This window comes from Arachis ipaensis, chromosome B6 (assembly GCF_059453495.1).
Source record: "Arachis ipaensis isolate K30076 ecotype BB chromosome B6, ASM5945349v1, whole genome shotgun sequence".
Taxonomy (NCBI): domain Eukaryota; kingdom Viridiplantae; phylum Streptophyta; class Magnoliopsida; order Fabales; family Fabaceae; genus Arachis; species Arachis ipaensis.
In genome coordinates, this window is record NC_142441.1 from 49,862,669 (window position 1) to 49,873,247 (window position 10,579).

The 10,579-nt window shown below is 38.7% G+C and overlaps 1 protein-coding gene and 1 non-coding gene across 2 annotated transcripts; one reads left to right on the forward strand and one right to left on the reverse strand.

The window, feature by feature from the left end:
- Positions 1-3,870: 3,870 nt before the first annotated feature.
- LOC107648757 (DNA-directed RNA polymerase I subunit 1-like) lies at positions 3,871-5,915 on the reverse strand. Its single transcript, XM_016352583.3, has 4 exons — positions 5,847-5,915; positions 5,141-5,300; positions 4,697-4,749; positions 3,871-3,957 (listed from the first exon to the last, which is right to left on the reverse strand). Exons 1-4 carry the CDS (start codon positions 5,913-5,915, stop codon positions 3,871-3,873), a joined length of 369 nt encoding a protein of 122 aa, XP_016208069.1.
- Positions 5,916-10,162: 4,247 nt separating this feature from the next.
- LOC148555504 (small nucleolar RNA R71) lies at positions 10,163-10,270 on the forward strand. Its single transcript, XR_015887303.1, has one exon. It is a non-coding gene; the product is annotated as a small nucleolar RNA R71 (small nucleolar RNA).
- Positions 10,271-10,579: the final 309 nt, after the last annotated feature.

Consider the following 10,579-nt stretch of genomic DNA (forward strand, 5'->3'; position numbering starts at 1 on the left):
CAGGCATCCAAAGATGATCAAAAGATTCAAAGATGGTTCCAAAGATTAGTAAAATGTCCTATTTATAATAAACTAGCTACTAGGGTTTACATGAGTAAGTAATTGATGCATAAATCCACTTCCGGGGCCCACTTGGTGTGTGCTTGGGCTGGACTTGAGTGTTGCACGTGTAGAGGTCCTTCTTGGAGTTGAACGCCAGTTTTTGTGCCAGTTTGGGCGTTCAACTCTGGTTTTGGCTCCTTTTCTGGCGCTGGGCGCCAGATTTGGGCAGAAAGCTGGCGTTGAACGCCAGTTTACGTCGTCTATTCTTGGCCAAAGTATAGACTATTATATATTGCTGGAAAGCCCTGGATGTCTACTTTCCAACGCAATTAGAAGCGCGCCATTTCAAGTTCTGTAGCTCCAGAAAATCCACTTTGAGTGCAGGGAGGTCAGAATCCAACAGCATCAGCAGTCCTTCTTCAACCTCTGAATCTGATTTCTGCTCAAGTCCCTCAATTTCAGCCAGAAAATACCTGAAATCACAGAAAAACACACAAACTCATAGTAAAGTCCAGAAATGTGAATTTAACATAAAAACTAATGAAAACATCCCTAAAACTAACTAGATCCTACTAAAAACATACTAAAAACAATGCCAAAAAGCGTATAAATTATCCGCTCATCACAACACCAAACTTAAATTGTTGCTTGTCCCCAAGCAACTGAAAATCATATAGGATAAAAAGAAGAGAATATACTATAAATTCCAAACTATCAATAAAACATAGCTTCAATCATATGAGCGGGACTTATAGCTTTTTGCCTCTTGAATAGTTTTGGCATCTTACTTTATCCATTGAGGTTCAGAATGATTGGTATCTATAGGAACTCAGAGTTCAGATAGTGTTATTGATTCTCCTAATTCAGTATGATGATTCTTGAACACAGCTTTTTTATGAGTCTTGGCCGTGGCCCTAAGCACTTTGTTTTCCAGTATTACCACCGGATACATAAATGCCACAGACACATAATTGGGTGAACCTTTTCAGATTGTGACTCAGCTTTGCTAAAGTCCCCAATTAGAGGTGTCCAGGGTTCTTAAGCACACTCTTTTTTTGCTTTGGACCTTGACTTTAACCGCTCAGTCTCAAGTTTTCACTTAACACCTACACGCCACAAGCACATGGTTAGGGATAGCCTGGTTTAGTCGCTTAGACCAGGATTTTATTCCTTTAGGCCCTCCTATCCACTGATGCTCAAAGCCTTGGGATCCTTTTTATTTCCCTTGCCTTTTGGTTTTAAGGGTTATTGGCTTTTTCTGCTTGCTTTTTCTTTCTCTTTCTATTTTTTTTATTTTTTTCGCCTTTTTTTTTTCTGCAAGCTTTGTTCTTTGCTGCTTTTTCTTGCTTCAAGAATCATTTTTATGATTTTTCAGATTATCAAATAACATGTCTCCTAGTCATCATTCTTTCAAGAGCCAACATATTTAACATTCTTAAACAACAACTTCAAAAGACATATGCACTGTTCAAGCATACATTCAGAAAACAAGAAGCATTGTCACCACATCAATATAATTAAGCTAAGTTCAAGGATAAATTTGAAACTCATGTACTTCTTGTTCTTTTGAATTAAAACATTTTTCATTTAAGAGAGGTGATGGATTCATAGGACATTTATAACTTTAAGACACAGTTACTAACTACTAATGATCATGTAATGAAGACACAAACATAGATAAGCACATAACATAGAAACGAAAAACAGAAGAAACAAGAACAAGGAATGAATCCACCTTAGTGATGGTGGCGTTTCCTTCTTGAGGAACCAATGATGTCCTTGAGCTCTTCTATGTCTCTTCCTTGTCTTTGTTGCTCCTCCCTCATTGCTTTTTGATCTTCTCTTATTTCATGAAGCATGATGGAGTGCTCTTGATGTTCCACCCTTAGTTGTCCCATATTGGAACTCAATTCTCCTAGGGAGGTGTTGATTTGCTCCCAATAGTTTTGTGGAGGAAAGTGCATTTGAGGCATTTTCGGGATCTCATGGTGATGAGCTTCATACGCCTCTTGAGCTCCATGAGTGGGCTCTCTTGCTTGCTCCATCTTTTTCTTAGTGATGGGCTTGTCCTTTTTGATGAGGATATCTCCCTCTATGTCAATCCCAGCCGAATTGCATAGGTGGCAAATGAGGTGAGGAAAGGCTAACCTTGCCATGGTGGAGGACTTGTCAGCCACCTTGTAGAGTTCTTGAGGTATAATCTCATGAACTTCCACCTCTTCTCCAATTATGATGCTATGGATCATGATGGCCCGGTCTATAGTAACTTCAGACCAGTTGCTAGTGGGAATGATTGAGCATTGAATGAACTCCAACCATCCTCTAGCTATAGGCTTGAGGTCCAATCTTATTAGTTGAACCGGCTTGCCTTTGGAGTCAATCTTCCATTGAGCTCCTTCTACACATATGTCCATAAGGACTTGGTCCAACCTTTGATCAAAGTTGACTCTCCTTGTGTAGGGGCGTGCGTTCTCTTCCATGTTTGGCAAGTTGAACGCCAACCTCACATTTTCCAGACTAAAATCTAAGTATTTCCCCCGAACCATTGTAACATAGTTCTTTGGATCCGGGTTCTTACTTTGATCATGGTTCTTGGTGATCCATGCATTGGCATAGAACTCTTGAACCATTAGGATGCCGACTTGTTGGATGGGATTTGTTAGAACTTCCCAACCTCTTCTTTGAATTTCATGTCGGATCTCCGGATACTCATTTCTTTTGAGTTTGAAAGGGACCTCAGGGATCACCTTCTTCTTGGCCACAACATCATAGAAGTGGTCTTGATGGGCTTTGGAGATGAACCTTTCCATCTCCCATGACTCGGATGTGGAAGCTTTTGTCTTCCCTTTCCCCTTTCTAGAGGATTCTCCGGTCTTAGGTGCCATCAATGGTAATAGAAAAACAAAAAGCTTATGCTTTTACCACACCAAACTTAGAATTTTGCTCGCCCTCGAGCAATAAACACTACAAGAAAAACACCCATTCAGGTACACTTGAAAAGTGTAGCCAAAAGTGAAAAAAAATGATGCCTTAGGCTACGGCTACGCTTTTTGGTCTACGGCTACGCTTTTTGGGGTGATTCCTATTCGGCCGTTGCCTATTCTCAAAGGCTACGCTTTTCTGCACCAAGGGCTACGCTTTTGGCATTTGGGAATAGGCTACGCTTTTCAAGTGATGTTGTCCAGGATCAAAGGCTATGCTTTTCAGCTTTCATTTTTCCAGAATAGGCTACGCTTTTCAACACTACTGCATCACTTGTAAAGCGTAGCGACATTGTATACCATAGCTACTTTTTATAAGCGTAGCCTTAGATCCCTCTTTTTTTTTTGTATACTATAGCTACTGTATATAAGTGTAGCCTTAGGTCCCTCATTGTTTTTTTTTTTATTTTCTATATATATATTCTAATAATTTTTTTTCTAAAACCTAATATTTAGTAATATGATTATATAATCCTATTTTTTTTAATTAAATTAGTCAAAAATTATAAAATAAAAATAAATACATAATAATACCATACAATATTCTTTAAATAATAAAAATTATCTTTTAACAAAATATATTTATAATGAACTAAAAATATTGGGATGATCATAAATGAGTATTCATACATCTCACACTAAATTAAACATACCCATATCAAAATATACATTAGACCACTTAGAATTTACTACTAATAAACTATAAAAAACCAAAATATTGTATCCTACATAAGTATCTTCTAATAAAAATTATTAACCTTCTGATAGAAGAGAAAAAAATCTTGTTCTTTAAATATCTTGTTCAACGGAAGATCGTATTTGGGAGATTTCTGGTTCTTCATCTGCCTCAAATCCCACATACCTGGGAATTCCATTTCATCGTCTTTGGAAATGATATTTTAGAAATAGTAGCAGGCAAATCTTCAGACAGAACCTAACAAGAGTATAATTAATAATCAGCAATGACATTTTCTTACAAAGTGTAATAAAGTAATAAACACAAATAAATCATAGATGAATACATGAGCCAATGGTCTGAACATATCCTTGTGTATATCTCAAGGGAATTATAGCCTGAAATTTTCCTTTTTTGAGTTTTTTAGTCCTCGCTCATTCTATGAATAATGATACTTCTTTATAAACCTTATACAAATCTAATGCTCCCCCTAACATCAAGTCTTTTATTTAAACTGCAGTACACAATTGTATTAACACTTAACAATAAAGACAAGTTCCCTAATAAACTACACAAGATTATTTCCCCTCACATATGTGTAATGTCTAGTGCTTACTCAGAAATTGTATGACACTTGTTCTTCCCTTGTTCTGATGCATTTCCTTATGTAAATGAGGAAACACATTTTTTGGTATTTTATGTTGTGTGTCCTGGCTCTGTGGTCCGGATCTTAAGGGTTGAATTTCTTGGGCATTTTGCTTCAATTTGTTTGAAAAGTTCAGTTGACTCTAAATCATTTTGAAATTATTTTGTTAAATATGTGTTACTATATGGAATTATATATGTGGTCTAGAATCAAAGCTACCTGTAGGTTTAAGGAAAAAGCCACATAAATATTTGATATATTATATTAACCATGGAACTTGCATCCTCGGAAAAAAAAAACATTAAACAAACATAGACGGCAAGATTTTTTAAGGATAATGAATAGAAAAACCTCTAAAGAATATCTTGAAAGCTTCACACGAGCATAAACATATTCTGTTTTTCCTGCAATGTCAAGAAGCAAAAGTAGCATATTAGCAGGAAAACTGACTGGAAATTTAAATTGGGAGAGAAAGCATAATCTAATAGCATAAAGTTTCCTTTCCATAAAAGCAGCAAATGATGATGCATCAAGCCAATTAATTTTTCTGCATTATGAACTAGTGGCTATGCAAATGTATCGTCACGAAACCACTTATCACAAAGCGTGAATTACCATAAGTCTATTTTTTGCCTTGTGCTGAAATTCTATCCCGTTTTTTGGAAGAATGGGGGCAACAAGAATCAAACAAGAATCTAAAAATATTTATAAAATATATTACCCAACTACACCCAGGTCTGCATGTTACAACTAAAAAAAGAAACCAAAACAAAACAAAACAGCATAAATTCTCACCAGAAGTGTTATTGGTAAAGAGCACATTTACAGATTGCTGAAGTTCCACCCACCTGGCTAAAACCATCGAGGGATCCTTCTTGTTTAGATGGGCATCCCCTAATCTTATGTTAGACTGCAGAATCTTACTCAACAAAACAGTATGAGCATGCTCTGATACCTACAAACACAATTGCCCAAGTCCAAGTCAATAAGGTGAATGTAGAATAAAAAAGATAGTCAAGTATTCACAAAACAATGAAAGGACTAAAAAGGAGTAGTTATACTTTGAATGCCAGCAATTTACAAGCTTTATCCCATTAAATGAGATTAGCTAAATTGAAAGGGTAAGTGTGTTCTTGTGATAAACCAAGAAAGAAACTGGATTTGCATTTCATCCTTATATCCTCCCTTCACATTACCTTTACATCCTGCTGGCTTGCTTTCCTAAGAATGGCCCGCGTGAGTCATGATAGAATTTTCTAACAAAAATCCTTCATTTTCCAATTTATATATATCTGCTAACAATTTCATAAGTACATTTTTCCTACATTTATATCCCACAACAATTTCAAATTCAGAGTACTTCCCTAAACCTATACCTTGCATTGACAAACTTTGGAAATATTCCACACTCCATAGTAGAAGCAAGAACATGGAGTACAAACAAAGAAGATAGAGAAATAGTACAACTCGTTAACAGTCTTTATTTATTATTCACACTTACCATATCACCTCCTTTAGTGGGAGGGCAGAATTTGATTGGTGGAACAAAAATATTCTCAAGAAAGAACATTGAGTGACCTGCTTTCTTTCCATATCCCTGACCTTGAATATCATTAATATAGGAACAGAGTCGAACCTCATTTTTTCACAGAAGTTCTAACGTCATTTTAACCTGTAATTTGAATAGAATTAATATATGATTCTAAATTTTCCAACAGCATGTGAAACTTTTCAGTGTCCGGCTGACACTTTACATTGAGGTTAATTCAATATTTGGAAGAAACTAACTTGATATAGAAAGGACCAGAAAATCGATTTTGCTCAGCAAGCTTGTAAGACAACTTGTACCTTTTTGAATCACTTTTCTTGGTCCCAGTAGAGTTGATATCCTCTTCATATGTTGTATCCCTGTCATCGGTTATAGTCTCACTTGCCAAACCTGCTGGTACTTAGTTTCCAATGAGAGAATAACACTAATAACAACTACAAACCCTAACAAAGCAAGATGCAAAATAATAAAGCAAAATGCAAAATAAAAAAGCAAACTCTAACATAGTAAGAAGCAGAAATTACACAAGATTGTAAAACCCCAAATATCAGAACAACAAATCCTAAAAAAAAATTACAAAACCAGATAAACCAGGCTGCAAAAAAAATTGGAAGTTGCTACTGTTTCTCTATTAATGGTGGCATGAGAATGTCAAGATAAACCAGGCTGCAAAACAAGGAAAGAAGAGAAAATAGACAAGATGTATATTAAATCACAGTGCACAAACCCTAAAATACTACACATCTTCATCAACAACAGCATGCATGTTATCAAATTACAGTTCACAAACCCATATTTCACAGATTAAAACTCCCAAATTAAAACCCCTAAAATCGGAACCCTAAGTCTCTGAAATTTCAGAACCAAATAGAAATCAATACATACCTATTCAATGACGTGAGCACGGAGAAGACGATGATGAGAAGCACGGAGATGACGATGGTGAGAGCGGCGCAGCGACGATGGTAAGGGCAGCGCAGCGACGATCAGTGCAAGATGGCGAAGAGGAGCGACGGTCAGTAGTGCAGCAATGTGGACAGTGGTGAGTGCGGGTGAGTGGTGAGTGGGGGGCGATGACGGTCAATGGCGAGACTGAGAGGGTTTCTTCTTGTAGTGAGAGGGTCAGTGGCGAGAGCGAGAGTGAGAGGGTCAATGCCGAGAGCGAAGAGAGTGAGTGGGGGGCAACGATGGTGAGCAGGGCTTTCAGGAAAAAGTGAGACTGATGGTGAGCAGGGCAACGATGGTGAGCAGGGCAACGATGGCCAGGGCTTCTACTTCGCGATGAAGGTGATGAGTGAGCTTTCAGGAAAAAGTGAGACTGAGGGTTTACGAAAGGGGATGAAGGTGATTGAGTGACATTTGGAGGGAATTGAATCACAAAAATTTTACTAAGTGTGATGAGTTTGCTTTAAGGAAAAAGAGGAAAAAATTTCACTAAGTGTCAAATTTTTTACTCTAGATACATTAGGCATCGCTTTTAAAATGCACCCAAAATTTAACAAATAGGCTACCCTCTAAAAGCGTCCTCTTTGATATGAAAAGTGAACCTATAGATATTAACCTATGGCTACGCTTTATAAGTGATTTCTATAATACCTAAGGCTACACTTTTTAAATGATGCTGCAATTGTGTATTCTTTTCTCTTATAAAAAGGCAACACGGAGAAAAGCGTAGCCTATTCATAGAATAGGCTACGCTTTTCAAATGTAGTTTAAAAAAAGTGTGGCTGAATGGGTATTTTTCTTGTAGTGAAAAGAAAGAATAGATGAAGAAGAAGAAGAAATAGAGGAGAGGGAGAAGGAGATGTGGTTTCGGCCAAGGGGAGTGTGGAGGGATGTGTTGTGTGAATTTGATGAAGAATGGAGGTCTTTATATAGGGAAGGGAGAGGGGAAGGTTTCGGCCATATGGGTGGGTTTGGGTGGGGAATTGGTTTTGAATTTTTGAAGGTAGGTGGAGTTTATAAGGTAGGTTTATGGGGAAGAGTGGATGGATGTGAGTGGTGAAGAGGTGATGGGGAAGAGAGTTTGAGGTGATTGGTGAAGGGTTTTTGGGGAAGAGTGTTTATGGGATTGTGTGAAAGAAAGTGGTGAGAAAAAGTGAATGGAGGTAGGTGGGGATCCTGTGGGGTCCACAGATCCTGAGGTGTTCAAGGATTTACATCCCTGCACCCATTAGGCATGTAAAAATGCCTTTGCACCCAACTCTGGGCGTTCAGCGCCAGGTTGGTGGCCATTTTGGGCGTTCAACGCCCATTTGTGTGCCAATTCTGGCGTTGAACGCCAGAACCATGCCTGTTCTGGCATTCAGCACCCAGAAGCTGCCCATTTTGGGCGTTAAGCGCCAGAACCATGCTCTGTTCTGGCGCTGAACGCCAGACAGATGCTCCTCCAAGGTGTGATTTTTCTTCTGCTGTTTTTGATTCCGTTTTCAATTTTTATATTTATTTTGTGACTCCACATGATCATGAACCTACAAAGACATATAACTAAGGAAAATATAGTTAGATAAATAAAAATTGGGTTGCCTCCCAACAAGCGCTTCTTTAATGTCAATAGCTTGACAGTGAGCTCTCATGGAGCCTCACAGATGTGCAGAGCTTTATTGAGACTCTCCAACACCAAACTTAGAGTTTGGATATGGGAGTTCAACACCAAACTTAGAGTTTGGTTGTGGCCTCCCAACACCAAACTTAGAGTTTGACTGTGGGGGCTCTGGTTGACTCTGCTTTGAGAGAAGCTTTTTCTGCTTCCTCTCCATGGTTGCAGAGGGAGATCCTTGAGTTTTAAACACAAGGGAGTTCTCATTCCATTGAAGGACTATTTCACCTCTGTCAACATCAATCACAGCTCTTGCTGTGGCCAGGAAAGGTCTTCCTAGGATGATGGATTCATCCTCTTCCTTTCCAGTATCCAGGACTATGAAATCAGCAGGGATGTGAAGGCCTTCAACCTTTACTAACACGTCCTCTACTTGTCCATAAGCCTGTTTTATTGAACTGTCTGCCATCTCTAATGAGATTTTAGCTGCTTGCACCCCATAGATTCCCAGTTTCTCTATTACAGAGAGGGGCATGAGGTTTATTCCTGAACCAAGGTCACATAGAGCCTTAAAGATCATGGTGCCTATGGTACAGGGTATTATGAACTTTTGAGGATCCTGTCTCTTCTGAGGCAATGTCAGTTGATCCAGATCACTTAGTTCATTGATGAACAAGGGAGGTTCAACTTCCCAAGTATCAATGCCAAATAATTTGGCATTCAGTTTCATGATTGCACCAAGAAACTTGGCAGTTTGCTCTTCAGTAACATCCTCATTCTCTTCAGAAGAGGAATACTCATCAGAGCTCATGAAGGATATAAGGAGGTTCAATGGAATCTCTATGGTCTCTAGATGAGCCTCAGAGTCCTTTGGTTCCTCAGAGGGAAGCTCCTTATTGATCACTGGACGTCCCAGGAGGTCTTCCTCCTTGGGATTCACGTCCTCCTCTCCCTCATTGGGTTCGGCCATTTCGCTTATGTTAATGGCCTTACACTCTCCTTTTGGATTCTCTTCTGTATTGCTTGGGAGAGTACTGGGAGGGATTTCAGTGATCTTTTTACTCAGCTGGCCCACTTGTGCTTCCAAATTTCTAATGGAAGACCTTGTTTCATTCATGAAGCTCATAGTGGCCTTGGATAGATCAGAGACTAGATTTGCTAAATTAGAAGCATTTTGTTCAGAGTTCTCTGTCTGTTGCTGAGTGGATGATGGAAAAGATTTATTATTGTTAAACCTATTTCTTCCACCATTATTAAAGCCTTGTTGAGGCTTTTGATCCTTCCATGAGAAATTTGGATGATTTCTCCATGATGAGTTATAGGTGTTTCCATAAGGTTCACCTAAGTAATTCACCTCTGCTATTGCAGGGTTCTCAGGATCATAAGCTTCTTCTTCATAAGAAGCCTCTTGAGTACTGTTGGATGCAGTTTGCATTCCATTCAGACTCTGAGAGATCATATTGACCCGCTGAGTCAATATTTTGTTCTGAGCCAATATGGCATTCAGAGTATCAACTTCAAGAACTCCCTTCTTCATAGGCGTCCCATTACTCACAAGATTCCTTTCAGAAGTGTACATGAACTGGTTATTAGCAACCATGTCAATGAGTTCTTGAGCTTCTGCAAGCGTTTTCTTTAGGTGAATGGATCCACCTGCAGAAGTGTCCAGTGACATCTTTGATAGCTCAGATAAACCATCATAGAATATATCCAGGATGGTCCATTCTGAAAGCATGTCAGAAGGACACTTTTTGGTCAACTGTTTGTATCTTTCCCAAGCTTCATAGAGGGATTCACCTTCTTTCTGTCTGAAGGTTTGAACATCAGCTCTAAGCTTGCTCAGCTTTTGAGGAGGAAAGTACTTGGCTAAGAAAGCCGTGACCAGCTTATCCCAAGAGTTCAGGCTGTCTTTGGGTTGAGAATCCAACCATAATCTAGCTCTGTCTCTTACAGCAAAAGGGAAAAGCATGAGCCTGTAGACTTCAGGATCTTCTCCATTAGTCTTAACAGTATCACATATCTGCAAGAATTCAGTTAAGAACTGAAAAGGATCTTCAGATGGAAGTCCATGAAACTTGCAGTTCTGCTGCATCAGAGAAACTAATTGAGGTTTCAGCTCAAAGTTGTTTGCTCCAATGGCAGGAAT